At 30.4% G+C, this 16,038-nt stretch overlaps 5 protein-coding genes across 5 annotated transcripts; 2 read left to right on the forward strand and 3 right to left on the reverse strand.

Moving 5' to 3' along the window:
* Positions 1–109: 109 nt before the first annotated feature.
* LOC124538490 (testis-specific serine/threonine-protein kinase 2) lies at positions 110–1,585 on the forward strand. The gene has a single exon (XM_047115569.1). It carries the CDS (start codon positions 397–399, stop codon positions 1,420–1,422), a length of 1,026 nt encoding a protein of 341 aa, XP_046971525.1. The 5' UTR covers positions 110–396; the 3' UTR covers positions 1,423–1,585.
* Positions 1,586–3,316: 1,731 nt separating this feature from the next.
* LOC124538407 lies at positions 3,317–4,721 on the reverse strand. The gene is made up of 3 exons (XM_047115454.1): positions 4,574–4,721; positions 3,885–3,964; positions 3,317–3,572 (listed from the first exon to the last, which is right to left on the reverse strand). Exons 1-3 carry the CDS (start codon positions 4,647–4,649, stop codon positions 3,414–3,416), a joined length of 315 nt encoding a protein of 104 aa, XP_046971410.1. The 5' UTR covers positions 4,650–4,721; the 3' UTR covers positions 3,317–3,413.
* Positions 4,722–4,782: 61 nt separating this feature from the next.
* On the reverse strand, positions 4,783–6,693 carry LOC124538405. Its single transcript, XM_047115453.1, has 3 exons — positions 6,513–6,693; positions 6,194–6,273; positions 4,783–5,181 (listed from the first exon to the last, which is right to left on the reverse strand). The coding sequence occupies exons 1-3, from the start codon at positions 6,619–6,621 to the stop codon at positions 4,933–4,935; spliced, it is 438 nt and encodes a 145-aa protein (XP_046971409.1). The 5' UTR covers positions 6,622–6,693; the 3' UTR covers positions 4,783–4,932.
* A 2,762-nt stretch (positions 6,694–9,455) lies between these two features.
* Positions 9,456–12,280, forward strand: LOC124538501 (protein max). Its single transcript, XM_047115580.1, has 5 exons — positions 9,456–9,648; positions 9,726–9,794; positions 9,949–10,059; positions 11,001–11,124; positions 11,433–12,280. The coding sequence occupies exons 1-5, from the start codon at positions 9,607–9,609 to the stop codon at positions 11,594–11,596; spliced, it is 510 nt and encodes a 169-aa protein (XP_046971536.1). The 5' UTR covers positions 9,456–9,606; the 3' UTR covers positions 11,597–12,280.
* Positions 12,281–12,285: 5 nt separating this feature from the next.
* LOC124538500 (NADH dehydrogenase [ubiquinone] 1 alpha subcomplex subunit 11-like) lies at positions 12,286–15,315 on the reverse strand. The gene is made up of 5 exons (XM_047115579.1): positions 15,195–15,315; positions 14,528–14,631; positions 14,058–14,167; positions 13,160–13,366; positions 12,286–12,451 (listed from the first exon to the last, which is right to left on the reverse strand). The coding sequence occupies exons 1-5, from the start codon at positions 15,276–15,278 to the stop codon at positions 12,414–12,416; spliced, it is 543 nt and encodes a 180-aa protein (XP_046971535.1). The 5' UTR covers positions 15,279–15,315; the 3' UTR covers positions 12,286–12,413.
* Positions 15,316–16,038: the final 723 nt, after the last annotated feature.

Consider the following 16,038-nt stretch of genomic DNA (forward strand, 5'->3'; position numbering starts at 1 on the left):
TTTTTGATGTCTTTTTTAATTTTTATCGATATTTTTTTTACAAATATAAGTATTGATTTTGTTGAACTACAGGCATATTCGAATTTTATTTTAATTTTAGAAACAAAAGGAAAAAATATGATCAATGTATCATTAACGTCTTTTTGGAAGATTTCTTGCTAGTGGAAGTGTTTTTTATATCCAAATTCTTTGTGATGTCGTAATATTATTTATAAAATTTTGTGTGTTTTAAAGAATATTTAATTGTTTTTCTCTCTTTAATGAGAGGTGAGTGGAGATTTATAGCAAATATAAAACAAGTAATTTGACAGAAGGGCCACTGAACGTTGTACATATTGTGAATCGTGGGATGTCCAATGTATCCTAAACGGGTAAGAATAAAGTCTTTCGAGCTCCATGGCTGAGCGCCTCAGCCCTCGAAGCTCCGAGGTAAACGCCTTGGAACAGCGAGGCTATATAATTGGAAAAAAAATTGGACAAGGATCTTATGCCACAGTCCACTTGGCAGAGTATTGCGATGCATCCAACCCCAAGCGTATGCACTTGGCATGTAAGATTTTTGACAAAGAAAAAGCACCGCGTGATTTTTTAGAAAAGTTTTTTCCTCGTGAATTAGATATACTAACCAAAATAGAAAATCCACATATAATACAAGTTCATAGCATCCTGCAACGAGGACCAAGAGTATTCATATTTATGCGTTACGCTGATAATGGTGATTTACTAGATTTCATAAAGAGGAACGGCGTTGTACCAGAAAATCAGACAAAGCTATGGTTTCGCCAAATGGCAAGTGGCTTGCAATATTTACACAGCAAAAATATCGCACATCGTGATCTCAAATGTGAAAATATTTTGCTATCGAGACGTTATAATGTGAAACTAGCTGACTTTGGATTTGCAAGATTCTGTACGGATGCTGAAAACAGACGAGTATTGAGCCAAACTTATTGTGGGTCTGCTGCATACGCTGCACCAGAAGTGGTTAGTGGAACACCTTACAATCCAAAGCTTGCTGACGTCTGGTCGCTTGGAATCATACTTTTTATAATGCTGAACGCATCCATGCCCTTCGATGATTCGAATCTACGCAAACTTTTAAAAGATCAAATGTCACGCAATTGGGTATTTAGATCAAGAATTCGAGACACCGTTTCTGCTGCGGCAAAGTCCATTGTGCGACATATATTGGAACCGGATATTACTTTGCGTTTGACTTTGGACCGAGTTTTGTCTCACGAATGGACAAGACCTCGCAAGGATAAGAGTGCGAGCCTAATGGGACGTTTGGTTCAGTCGGCTCCTTCTGGACCAGGAAAGCATGACGAAGCGGGAACATCGGCTGGTGCCCGTGTCTCCGGCGATCATCGGGAGACTGAGCGAGAGAGACATGACGACATTCATATGCGCTCTCATAACTGACCTCCTGATGAAAGCAACAGTAACCTGATTTCAATGTTAAGTTTAGAAAAGTTTCGACCTTCAAAAATCGTAAATTTTAATATTTTGAGTTTTTTTTATATTTGATGGCATAACTATTGTTAGTCGTCGATAGAGTAAATAAAATGTTATGGGAAATAAAACTATTTTTATTACTAGGTATTTATTATTTACTATTCGTCTTATTGGTCAAAATTATTCTCTACATACCTGTAATCAGTGGCCCAGTGGTTAGAGCGCGTGCATCTTAACCGATGATTGCGGGTTCAAACCCAGGCAAGCACCACTGTATGTGTATGTGCTTAATTGTGTTCATAATTCATCTCGTGCTTGGCGGTGAAGGAAAACATCGTGAGGAAACCTGCATGTGTCTAATTTCATCGAAATTTTGCCACATGTGCATTCCACCAACCCGCATTGAAACGGCATGGTGGAATATGTTCCGAACCCTCTCCTTAATGGAAGAGGAGGCCTTGTCTCAGCAGTGAGAAATTTACAGGCTGTTACTTTTTACTTACTTTTTTACCTGTACCAACTCAATTTAGCAATAATTAGAGAGTAAAGTGTACTTAATTAGAAATATTTTTTTATATTTAGAATTCTATGTTTATTTATTTTGTGGAATTATAGACTTAAGAATATGATTAGAACTGCACAAGTGGATGGTGGGTAGAATACATGGATATTAATCCTAGTTCGCAGATCGAGCAAGCATTGAGCAAAACAACAGTGTATTTCCTCGTGCTTAATTTAAGATATACTAATACTATGTTAGTTAACTCATATGAATCGGATGAAATTGGTATATAAATTAACTTAATTATATAGGTGGAATACAATACTAAAAATGCGAAGTCTAAATGTTACAATAAAACGTGAATGGTCTGTTATTATGAGTGTGAAAATAAAACACTTCAAAGTCAACTTGAAAATCTTAATTGAATTATTATACTTAATTAAAAGAATTATAGGTATTATTAAAAAGATCCGAAGTTCTCTACGTCCACTACTCATAATTTTTTTTAAGAATAACCCCCCACCGAACGGAAGAAGAAAAGGCTCAAATATTTTGATCATTGTTTACAATCAATTGAGAAATAGTATGAAAAAAATAAACTCCTAAATAAGTAGGTAAATTTTTTCACTCTTGGTATAATTGGTATTCTTAAAAATATATTTAAAAAGGAGCGTTGCTATTTTAACGTAATTGAGTAAGGATTTTATACACCTTTAGTTCGCGCTCCCTGCGAAAGTGCCCCGCTTTCAAACTAGTAAGTACGCATACTGTCTAAACTACATAGTAGACTAGAAATCCTCAAAATTTCAGCCTTGCTAAAACAACGTAGGTCTGAGACACTGGGATATTGGACTATATGTCTATTTAGATCTTTAAAATTACGCAACGGATTATGTTGTTTTTTTTTTTAATAGAGATTGATTCGAGTAAGGTATTTGTGTAGTTAAAATACGTGGACAATATAGTAAAGAAACACTGATAATTTTAGTTTCTAATTAATTTCACAAATTCTGTAGTACTCAGTATTGCTCTCGTACGAAGTCCAAGCCGGCTCGATAGTTATTATAAATGTGGGGTGCTGGTCTGTGCGGTTTCACTCGCTAGAAACTTACTATTGACGTGATCAGTGTGAATTTTTGCATTGCATTCATTGATTAAACAAACAATAACATTAAACGAATAGTTTTGTTAACAATGCTACGCATTTCAAAGTTAAGTAGGTACATATTGTCATTAGCCAATTTCACTAATACTTAGTCGTGATGTATATTTCTCACTTTTAATTTTCATTCTTACAATGATCTTAGATTTTAAATTATAATAGATTTAGTAATTTATAAAAATAAAACAAAGTTATTAAAAGGCGTTATATGTAATTATCACATGATAAATGAAAAAGATTAATTAAACAAAATCATTAATTTTATTTATTTTTTTAAAACGTCGATAAATTTAGTCAAAGTCCTTTAACAAGGACAGAGTAAGTAGAAAGACTTAACTGTGTCCAGCTATAGTTAATAGAAACTTCATTGGTGTCGTGCAAAAAGTCAACTTTTGGCGTGGAAACGGCATCAACGATGACCAAAACGTAAGTAACACCTACTCCGGGGGGCACCTAAAAATTTTAACAATTAATATGACCCATAAAATAAAGCAAAAATAATCAAAGATAGGGAAGTAAATTATTTATAAGCCTGTACTTAGGCTTAGCAAGCAAATAGTGTTTATAAAATAAATAAATAAATAGTTGTTAGCAGACTGTCATAAATGTATAAAAATAATTTGCCTTTAAGCCTTTAACTTATGTCTGTGAAAGATTTTAACTCCAATCTAAGTATCGTTTTTGTGTTCGAATACTTATTTTAAAAAGTTTTTTAACGATATACGTTAATAAATTATGTCTCTTTTTTTGTACGATTATACTTACGGGTATTGAGAGCTTTGTGTTTGTCTGCAGAAATGGAATAACTCCGTCGTATCGATATATCACATCACCATAGTTTTGGCCTGTTGTGGATCAAATTTTTAAATTTATTTCTATTTTAGGCATTACAATATTTGATGATATATTTAAAGAAGAAAGAAAGAAAGAAAGAAGAAAGAACACTTTTATTTGGGACAACATGACACTTGGTACAAAATAAAAAGTAAAAATAATAATAAAAAAAATAATAATAATTAAGTACTAATAAATTATCATTTACACAAAAAAAAAAAGAAATAAAATGAACAATAAAAAAAAGTAACGATACAAAAACAAACATAAAGAAAAAGAACAACTACAATATACGTGACGTGTCCCAAATAGGTATACCATTCAGCAATTCAAAGGTGTGGACACCTAATGCTGATTTTCAATGGTACCCTTTTTTTTATATACCTACTGACGGGCGGTGACCCAATTAAAATACAAATACTAAAATTTAAAATAAAGACAATAGACATTACACATATAATTTATTTATAAGATAAATTGCATACATTAAATAATAATTTATTCATTCAATAAAACTACACGCAAATATATTTATATTTTGTATAAAGCAAAACCAGTTATTTATTACAGAATACGAACTTTAAACGCTATTACCAAAAAAATTCGACTCAGAAACTTACCGAATTCAAATTTATAATGCCCCGCAAATGCTTGGCTTATAGCCAATAAAATGATAATAGAGCTCAACCACTTCATAGTAAACACACCCAAAACACTTTTGACAAGTAAATTTAAACAGATGTATAAATACCACTATTAATTATAAAAAAAAGCATTAGTTCAACTTAAATAACGTATAAATGCGGAAATAAAAATAATTGATTACAAGTCGAGTATATTATAGTGTTTAATTTTAATTAGTTACAATTGTAATTCGTTAAGCATTTTGTCTTGGACATTCAAGTTTATTTTACTTATTATAATTACAAAAAAAAAATAGGATAGTTAGGCACTACTTATTTATTTTAAATCAAGTAAGTTATGGTGAAGACAAATCTGTTATCGTTACGTCAGAATTTGCAAATTGATCATATAGTTCACTAGTTATGTTGTGACTGCAGAGCTGGTACGTGGTAATGACGGCGTTGCCTAGGAAGCGGCCGCTGGGATCTTGGCGTACAACGTGCATGTATTCATCTCCAAGCGTAAATTGTACCTGGGGAGGTGCGGCCCAATCGCACACAACCGTCACCCCCTTGTTCACAGCTGGTGGGTTGATACAGTACATCTGTAACAAGTTAAATATTTCAAAACCTCAGAATTATTTTTATTTGTACAGTCAAAGCAAGAAAAATATGATGTATTTATATCTAATTAGATACGCCATGCTTTACTCTATAACTGATTAGTGTATCGTATACACATGTTGTACAATCGCTGCATTGTACACGAATTAAATTTTATAAAAATATAATGAAATCGTACGGGGGGCGGGACGGTCCTATGTAAATACATCAAAAATTTATGTATTTACATAGAAATTAAAATAAATAATTTTTTTTTTATGTAAATAAGGATAAGAAAGTACAATGTTACAACCAACCCTACAATGTTTTCTGCATGAACATTTATCTCGTACATACTAATAATTATATTATAATATCTTTATAGATTAACGCGACGCACACCATTAACTCTTCCGGTATCATTTTTTCAGACGCTTCCAACGTTCATCGTTCATTAAACCAATTTACACGAAACATTACTAACCTATTCTAAACATTCCTCATGATTCATTATCTTTATCGTCCACTGGTATGCCAATAGTTTGAGGATTCGTTCGTTAATTTTTGAATTTATCGTGCGTAAACAAAAAGACGCTGCGTGGTTCCTTTGTTTGATAAGATGTAGTGATATGCTTACGTAAGTATAAATATATGTTGTTTATTTTACAATGTACTTTATTTACGACTTAGGTACCAAAAAAAAAAATGTTGTTCGGTTTTTATTATAAGAGTACATGAATATATGTATAGGTACATTTTTAATGTCCCTTGTTTGTTGTGAGATATAATATTGTTATATACGTGTTTCTTGCGTTGGGGTAAGACCAAGGACCAAATGAGATCAAAATTTCCAACTAGTTTGAAAATCGTTTTATTGGCTTTATGTTCTAATGTAACAAAACACCTAATATTGATTGAAGAATAAAATTAAAAAGTTGTCCGACCTTGTTGATCTGGTCCCAAGGCATCTTATTTTTTATTTTTTTTAAAAAAACTTAAATGTTGACATCATACCTGTTGATAAGCTTCATGCTGGCCGGGTATGATATAGGCTACGGGATAATCCAACTTGAATCGAGAAACATAATCCGTATCTGAAAAATTGAAATCGTTATTAAACATAATTTTTAATATACATATTTATTACATAGAAATACATTTACATGTATTGTCTATTATTTGATAAGAAAGTGGTTTTTAATATTAGTTTCTTTAACAATAATATAATAATTAAAAAAAAGACATTGATTCCAAATTCAAAACTTAGGAACGTTATAAACTGAGCTGATATTAGCTTATTGGTATTAAAATAATAGTAATGAACTCGGCTTACCTTTTGTTACTTGAGTACAATGTGGCGGCGTGTTCTTCTTTTTTAATTTTCCTTCACTTATATTTAAGGCATTAATTGTCAATATAAGTACTAATAATATACGAGACATGATTATTTGAAAGAGTAACTATAAAACGAATTCAGCGAAGTGATGCGTTCGATTGAATACATAAGGAAAATGTGAACTGATTATTATCTGTAGACCCGTATATTCATATGGCTTCAATTCAATATTATGCTTTACATTTTGAACTTTATTACCTTTAGAATAGGAGCTAAATCTGTAGCGAACACGATGATTCGTTCATCGGCTGTGCTGTCATGTATCTGACCAATTATTGGGACTCATGTTATCAAACAGACCAGGATCGAATTACGTAATAAAAACAATAACAATTCCGTTGCTGTTTTCATAAATGTTACTGAATTGGTATCAGTTCATGGGTGTCATCACATTACAAATAAAGAATAAACGTATTTTTATTAGAATTATATATTTTTAATTTCAAAAGCATTAGGACTACGATACTTTATTAATATGTGTTTATGTGGGTTTAATGCTTTCATCAGTAACGGCCTTAAGATTTTCAATGTCGTACCACAATTCAGCGTGGTATAGAGCTGCAGTCTCTACTTCCATTTCCGCAGCTGCAACTGAAAATTACAACATATTTAGCTATATTAATACTATTAATGTGATAGTAACTATGTCTATCTGTCTGTTGCTGTTCTTTCACGACCAAACCGCTGAACCCAGTATTATGATTTTTGGTATGAAGCAAACTTTACCTACTACTACTACTTACCAAGAAAGGACATAGGCTACTTTTTTTGCCTAATTCAAACCAATACCTACCCTAACACGCCAGCGAAGCCGTGGGCGACTAAAAGTATTGTATAAAACAGTAGTAGTAACACCACTCTATTTTTGGTTAAAAATTATAAAAATAAATATTTATTTAGTGGTATATGATTCATCATATATTGAAATACTTAGTATTTTTGTGTTCCGGTTAATAGTTAAGTGTGCCAATCTTAAGAAACATAACACCTTAGTTCTGAAGATTGATATTGCATTAGAAATATGTATAATAATAGGAATGATTTATATTTCCTACAGTCTATGGGCAGTCGTCACCATTTAACATGAGTTATCTCATTTGTCAATCCGCCTCCCCATGTGACACAAAAAATTTGTATAACGCTATAATTATATTTATTAAATGTATATTTCTTAAATAAAATAACTCTGGAATCAATTGCAATTCTTTATTTACAAAATTACGAAAAATGCCATGACTCGCTAAAGACATTATTTTTCTTTTCTTTTTCTATCTATCTTAGAGTTATTTAATTGATTTATACTTATAACGACCTACAGATATATACCTATTTAGTTAATAAGTATTTTTATTTAGTCTTGACATTAGCACTGCAATTTGAAACATTGACTGTATTATTAACTTCATTGTATAAATCATGAATAGTTAAAGCTCATTTAAAAAAACGATCTCGACTCTACTCGCAATAATTTTTTTTTTTTAAATACAGCAGTGTTATAAAGTTAGTATAGTTTCAAACACATTTGTGGTGTTTTTTTTTTATATTATTTATGAAAGAACAAAATAACAATAAAGGTTTTTTTCTTTCAAAACTTACGTCTTAAGTTCGTTACTATTGCAACGTTCTTTTTCATCCGTGCTAAGTCGTAATAAATTTCTTGTTGAACAATATCATAAAAATCGGGACTGTTAGGATCAATATTAGGTAAAGTTTTCGGATTTTCCTCGTTATTATTCATTTTGTTTAATTCGCAATTGAATAAAAAGTTTTTTTAACTTGTGTAAGTTCGCGCTTATTTGAATACAGGTTAAATAAACATCGAGATCCAACTTTTATGCCTAATAATGGTTTTGTAATAAAAATGCCCAGTAGTATCGAGAGCAGTAATTAACGATATTTATTTATTTATTAAATTTGAGCATTTTTACAAAACGAAGTGTACAATCATAATATATGAAAAAAAAATTTAGGTTTTTACTCTTTGCTTTATGTCGTTATATGACTAATATAGTTAAGAATGATATTTTTTATTCTCAAAGTTTTAGAGTTGTTTTATTATAATATTTCGAAACCAAAGCGCGAGTATCCCTTCCCTAAAAATCGGGCCCGAAACTTTTAGAACATTGTTAAAATAAAGTTAGTCATGATCACTTAGTAAATCTTCGACTGTTTATAAATTTGATTTTTTTTTTAAATATAGGGTTTTATTTTTTTAGTTTCGGACTACTTTTTCTTGATTCTTGATTTTATTTCAGCTTACTATAAAAATGTGAAGAAAAAACAATAATTTGTTTCTATCAGCTATAATCTAAGTAGTAAGTAAAAAATAAACAAATATAGAACAAAAAAATTCGAATTATTTCTAGGCAGTAAATGATTTTTTTTGTGTACTTATATTTTCCAAGTTAATAATTATTATGATATTTTTTTATAGTCCCATTAACTGTGGTAGTAGTGTTTGTTACTGCTACCATAGATAAAATATATTATAATAACTTTTTTTATGAAAATTTTATAACTTTTTTTATTATGATAAATAATATTATTTCTTTTACTTTGTAAAAAAATATGAATCTTCTTGTACCTCTATTTATGGATTTTACTATGGCATAGATTTAACGTATGTGATACATTTCAATATCGTGCGATTTTAACAAAGACTACTTTTTCAATCTGTTGATAAGGTTACTTTCAGTATCTAATATATTATATTTGACATCCATTTTTGATGTACATGGAATAACGGGCATTAAAGACTATGTTTATTAATTTACACTTTTTTTGTCAAGAGTCCTTGCAATGTATTTAATCTGTATTTTAAAAGATTTTCTTTATCTGTACCAGGAATAAACATAAATGTCAATGATATAAAATGTCAAACTTGTCATTGTCATTTACTGTCACGCGTCCTTTGTGCAAATTTAGATGTTAAAACGACCAAAAATACATAGTTTTAAGTGTCTGTAACCAATTCACTGATGTTTTCCTACGACTTTTTTTGATTTTGAAGTGAAACACGAAACTATTCAAAATGATGAGTGACGATGATCGCGACATTGATATTGAAAGTGATGTAGGTGTTTTCCTGATTCATTTTACTTATCAAGACCGTGTTTATTTTATTGTCTATCATGTTTATGTAATTTGCAGGCTGAAAATGACTCGGATTCTCGACCACACGCCAGGAGTAGTTTGGGTGGAAGTGGATATTATTCTCAGGTAGCACATTATGAATTAAAATTTATTTAAAATGTTTTCTAATTGTTGTTGGTGTTTGTGCATTCAAGGTGACGTTGTGGTTAGTGAACATTTGGTTTCATCTAAGCCGTAATATTTATGCATGTTCTCATCAAAACAAACTTTTAATTTCAAGGCAGAAAAAAGAGCACACCATAATGCATTGGAGAGGAAAAGAAGAGATCACATAAAAGACAGTTTTACATCATTGAGGGATTCAGTTCCAGCTCTACAAGGCGAAAAAGTGGCAAGTGTTTACATTCATATTTAATTATCTTACATACTGAAGACATTAACTTGAAATGACAAGTTGAAATAATTATGTATTTACAAGTATTTACATTGTAGTGTTAAGCTCATCTCTAGTATGAGTGTGTTAGTGATGATACGTCTGTAAATAAATAACAAAAATACTGTTCAGTTGTTTTCTTTGAAATGAAGTTTTCACATCTGGACTAATAACAGATTTTTGAAATGAGTATTAAAGAGATAAAATATCACTTCATTGTTTAATACATGTATCTTCTAGATTTTATTAAATGTTAATGAGTTATCTGGTTCAACAGAGGAAGGAAAACGTCTGATACTGAATTCTTGTGTAATTGAATATGAATTACAAACTAACACTGACATTGATAGTTTGTAATCTAGGAAAGTATAGCAGAAATATGTGTTATATACACCAAAATATATCTATATTATTAATGTACATCCTGTACTATGAATTAAAAGTACTGAAGTTTATTCTATCAAAGAAAGAATAAAGATAGACAAACCTTAACTTTACATATTCTGCAAGTTATGCTCATAACTTGGCTATATATTACTTCTTCTAACAATTCTTAAATAATATATTGAACAATAAATATGAATATTTTTGGAATTCCAAAATGAATATCATAGATAAGTCAAGCTCTAAACCAATGAGTAACATTAATTTGAAGTCAAAAGTTGTTTTTCTCATCTTTTGTCTTCTAGCTGTTGTCATACAATGGTAATCTACGGTGTTGCTAATGTAAAAAAATATATTATTCCATAAAATAATAATAGCAATATACTTTATTTGACATTAAGAAATAACATTAACAATAAAAACCAACAATATGTTATAGATGTTTATGTTGTATCATATACAATTAAGATTTATTATACTATAATTATATGTATAAAATGTTTTTATTTTTTAAGGCAAGTCGTGCACAAATTTTAAAGAAGGCAGCAGAATATATACAATTCATGAGGCGGAAAAACAGCGCTCACCAACAGGACATAGATGATTTAAAGAGACAAAACAGCATACTAGAGACACAGAGTAATGTTGTTTTTATTTACTATAATTAATAATTTTTAAATATGTAATGTGTTAATTACAAGTTACGAAATCTGATACATTTTCAAGACAGTAAAAAAGGTTTTAGTAAAGTAATATAATAAAAGTTTGTTGCTTGTTTCAAACCTATTATAAAACCTTCATGTTTAATGTACCTGTAATTCTCAGCAGTCCTTCTCTAGTTATTTTAACACAGCATATATTTGTTGTGTAACACATACTTCAATTTGGTAATTTGTACCCCTTTGAATGATGCAAAAAATGTAAATGTAATCTTGTTATTTTTTTAGTAAGAGTACTTGAAAAAGCGAAAGCCACTGGAAACTATATGGATGCACATGAACTAGGTATCGGAATTAAATCAGAAGGCAGTTCACATGACACGGACAGTTCCGACGGAGAAGGTACCACCAGGAGAGTCAAGAAACTCAAAATAAACAGTGTTAACGTGTAATTATAATTAATAATCCAAATGTTAAAGTATAAGGCAATTTAGCTGTTATGGCTATTTTAATAAAACAATATATTTTGAGATCTATTTTTACCAAAGAACCAGTTCTGTGGTTTTTTTTTTAAATAAAAATTGCCTTCTAATTTACACTTTGGTCTAGCAATAATATTTTTAAGAATATTTTAAGCTGAATATTCTTGTGGAATAACCTAATTTTCATGTACAAAAACAAGCTTTATAATAATAAATATCGAAGTTTCATTCTATATACTATTTGATTATAATCTGTTTCAACGTGTAAGATAATTTAAAAGTGGATTTTATTGACAATTATTTTGGATGAGTGACATAAAAGGAAGTACTTTAAAGTATAATTTTTTATCTGTATTTTTTTTTCTTGATCATTTACCGAGTACAAAATGATTTGGGTTGACATTAAGAATATTCATAGAGTTATGTAAGTAATGTTAGTCTTCTTGAACATATTTGTTAATATTTTTCATATTGTCACATTCCCGTCACATTGTATAATAAAATAATTATAATGTTATGATTAAATGTTTACATTCAAATTGGAATATTTTGATTTATATAATAAAATATTTTCGTTTCGATCGAAATTAAGCTTTTTGCCTCAGTTCTCGAAGACTAAAATAGATTAAGAAGTAATATAAAAATACTCCTGTTTTCAATTGTTTTATTTAAAAAAACCGATACATTTTTATTAACAGATTAATAAGCAGTATGAAGGCTTTATACATTTTAAGTTGTTTATGTACGTTAATAAAACATTCTTCAATTTCCATATTGGTTGGTGTAATTAAGGACGATTTTTGATCTCACATGTGTGTATAGCAGCTGGAAAACAAAAAAAAAACATTTTTTTTAATTTCTACTTGAATACAACAAAAGCGCTTTATATTATTATAATATTGAATATATATTTTCAGTTTGTTCGAAACTGTACCAAGAGATTTTTAGTTTGTTGACCTCAACTAACTTAAAATGTACTAATAACATGTTATTCTAACACAAAATAGCAATAAGTACTTGGTTTATAAAAGATGAAAGAGCCAGTAAATATACAGGCACGAGAGAATAGTTCATAATGTTGGTAGTGCTTTGCCGAAGTAATAAATGGTTTATATTTCTTGAAGAGGCTTTGTATGTGGTGGTGACCACTTACCATAAGGTGGCTCATTTATTCATCCGCTTACCGTTATCACAAAAATAAATTAAGCTGCAGATCCCTGAGCGTTCTATTCAAATATTTCATCATGACAAATACATATATCATGCTTTATACTTTCTCCCTCAGCTAGAGATATTATTTAAATATAAAAACTTTTTTGAATCCTGAAACCTTCAAAGTAATTACTCGAAGATTTGATTTGTATTTATTTCTGGCTAGACTAAGTAATTGAGTGTTAAAAACATCAGCTTCATGAAGAAGGCAAGACTGTACGCAATGCTCACGAAGTTATATGAAATCACTTTCTAAATTAAAGTTACAAACTTTAAGTATCTTTAAGTAAAATATATATATAGTTTAATCGCAATACTAACTATCTCTCGGGTCAGCTAAATATGTGTAATCATGTTTCCATCTACGGATTGTTCCCATATGTCCCGGGACTTGGGGTATCAGAGTGTAATCATTCTCGATAGCAGTCTTCTTAATCATGCCAATGATTCCTAGACCGAGACCTCCTAGCAGCACGGCGTGGTTGGTGCCTAAGTAATAGGCCAGAATTGGTCCACAAGCGAGGCCACCTATAGACATAAAATAAAAGATGGACATTAAAATAGATTATGACGTGGATCATCTGCTATTTCAAGGTAGGTTCGACCTTGCGGTTAAATAAATTTTCGATCAATTCAACGCCGACCGCTCACTTCACAAGGCGTCGAAAATATTTTTTACTTTGTAGCTAAATGTACAACAGATGTAAATGAAATAATTCGCAAATATATGTATAATATATCAAAGACTCTTAGCTTCATTAATATTAATGAGGAGCGATTTCATTTTCAAGAGTAGCGGTTCATGCTGATCGGGGTTGGTTAGTGAATATTTATTGTTACCACACGGCACAAGGGCAGGAAATAAAGTCTTCATCCTGTGAATAGGTGATTGACCGATAGTTACAGCGCCTTAGCCCTTGATCGAGGTTTCACTTAACATAAATTACTAAATTTTGATACTTAAATGAATAATGACTACACAATTTATAAACAATCAAACAATGTAAGTGAACCTCATTACCTACCACGGTGCACCTTTAGGCCCGCGCCATTCAAAATTATGTTGTTCTTTGGAAATTATTTATCGCATTAGTTATTTCGGCACCCTTCGCTACCTGTACCACTCACCCTAGGACAAGCGCTACTTACTGATTACTTCACTGGCAGTTAGATACAAAATGTTGCGACTAGAATAAATTGACAGTTTATGTTAATTTACCGATGAAATAGTTTAGTACATCATCTTTCTCTCGTATAAGTTGAACTCCATTCGCAACTACCGCAAAGGTTGCTCCCATCATTGCAAGTGGCACTGTGTGGTATGCATACCTTTTTAAAGAGAATGAAAATTTTAGCGACACTAATTATATTATTTTAATTTAAGAAGTATTATTATACGAATATTATACGATAAGTATTAGTAGTTCAACAAAATGAGTGAGCCAGTGTAACGAAAAAAAGTGAAAGCATTTTATTTCTTAGGGTTGAATGTAGCGTTGATAATGTAAGGGGTCGTAAATATTATAGTGGCACTATCTATTGCCGGTGTGTCAAAATAATATCGGGCTACTATCAAATCCAATACAAGCTTAGGTAAATTGAAAGAAAACTTGTAAAAATTTAGACGATTATTTGTAGCCGCTTGTTTAACTTATTGTTAGATAGGTACATAACATTGTCTATGCTAACCGTCTCATTATCGGCCCCAAGCCCACAGCGTGCGAATACATTAAGACATCGTAAGTAGACAAGATCAAGCCGGCTATAGTTCCGTATCGGCTAGTTACTAGAATCTATAATATTTAATCTATAATTAATATCAAATTAAAATTTGTAAACAAATGTATACAAAATCTATACAGTCTTCTTCGTCGGATCTACCTAAGTCAGGAATTATCTTTATCGAAATGCTATGTATTAAAAACAAAATACAATTTTTATACGTCATTTTGTAAAATCACTCATCAAAATACTACAATACACACTCAATTTGTTTAATAAATAGAGATAAGGCTACCACTGAACTACTACTAACTACTAAGTGAGGTTCTTGCCGGTTCTTTACGGTAGAATGTACTTTCCGAACCGGTGGTAGCTTCACTTAATATAGTTGTTATATGACGTTTCAAAAGGGCTAGTAAAAGCCTACTTGAATAAAGTAGATATATTTTTCATTGATTTTACTGGTTTGGAATGTGATAGTAGCTTTTACATTGAATAAATTAATTTGAATAATGTTTCAGTAACAGCGGTTATCCAACAAAATTTGGAGAATTTCTACATGTTTTCTAGGTCTATGATCTGAATGTTGCAAATATTGGTATGAAATTGAAGGTTACAAAAAAAAGTTCATCACCTTTTTGAAAACATCACAGCCATCGGGTGTATCATAATAGCGGTAATAATTACGCTTTACCCGATCTCTACATTCACAAGACATTCTTTTCTTTATTTTAAATGACTTTAATGAACCAATGTTTTTGATGGCATAACATTATATATTTATGACAGTTAAGGAAAGAGTTTTTCTGAAAAACGGTATGTTGTACGTCAATGAAAAATATATAGACAATTTTAATATCCGCCTTTATTATTATTTACGCTTTAATTACGCCGTTATTTTTTCAATCAAAAATCAAAATATACTTTATTCAAGTGGGTTTTTACAAGCACTTTTGAATCGTCATTTAACAATTAAGTAAAGCTACCACCGGTTCGGAAAGTAGATTCTACCGAGAAGAACCGGCCAGAAACTCAGTAGTTACTCTTTTTCAACATTTAAAAAAAAATACAGTCATGTTAGTTAATACAATTATTTAAATTAATATATCCTGCCTGGAAGTCAACAGGTATTAATTCCAAGCTTTTTTATCATCTACAAAATCTTGTATCGAATAATACGTCTTTTTTACCAATGTTTTTTTTATAATTATATTTATAGGGAAAATCACGGAAACTGCTATTGAATCAATTATTATACCCATTAGTGGAAATTAAATTCTAGTTATGGAATAATGAACGTAGTTGTCTGTTACTTAAGTCTTAAAAATCTCTTCTAAAAGAGAAGTTTCTAAATGATACTGGTTCTTAAATAACTTATTAATTGGGATAAGTGAACAGCTTAACAATTAGTGTAGAAATTTTGAGAATGACAATAGCGATTTGGACGTAGTTTACAGTAAAAGAACATATTTCACATA

The sequence above is a fragment of the Vanessa cardui genome, chromosome 20 (assembly GCF_905220365.1).
Source record: "Vanessa cardui chromosome 20, ilVanCard2.1, whole genome shotgun sequence".
NCBI classification, from domain to species: domain Eukaryota; kingdom Metazoa; phylum Arthropoda; class Insecta; order Lepidoptera; family Nymphalidae; genus Vanessa; species Vanessa cardui.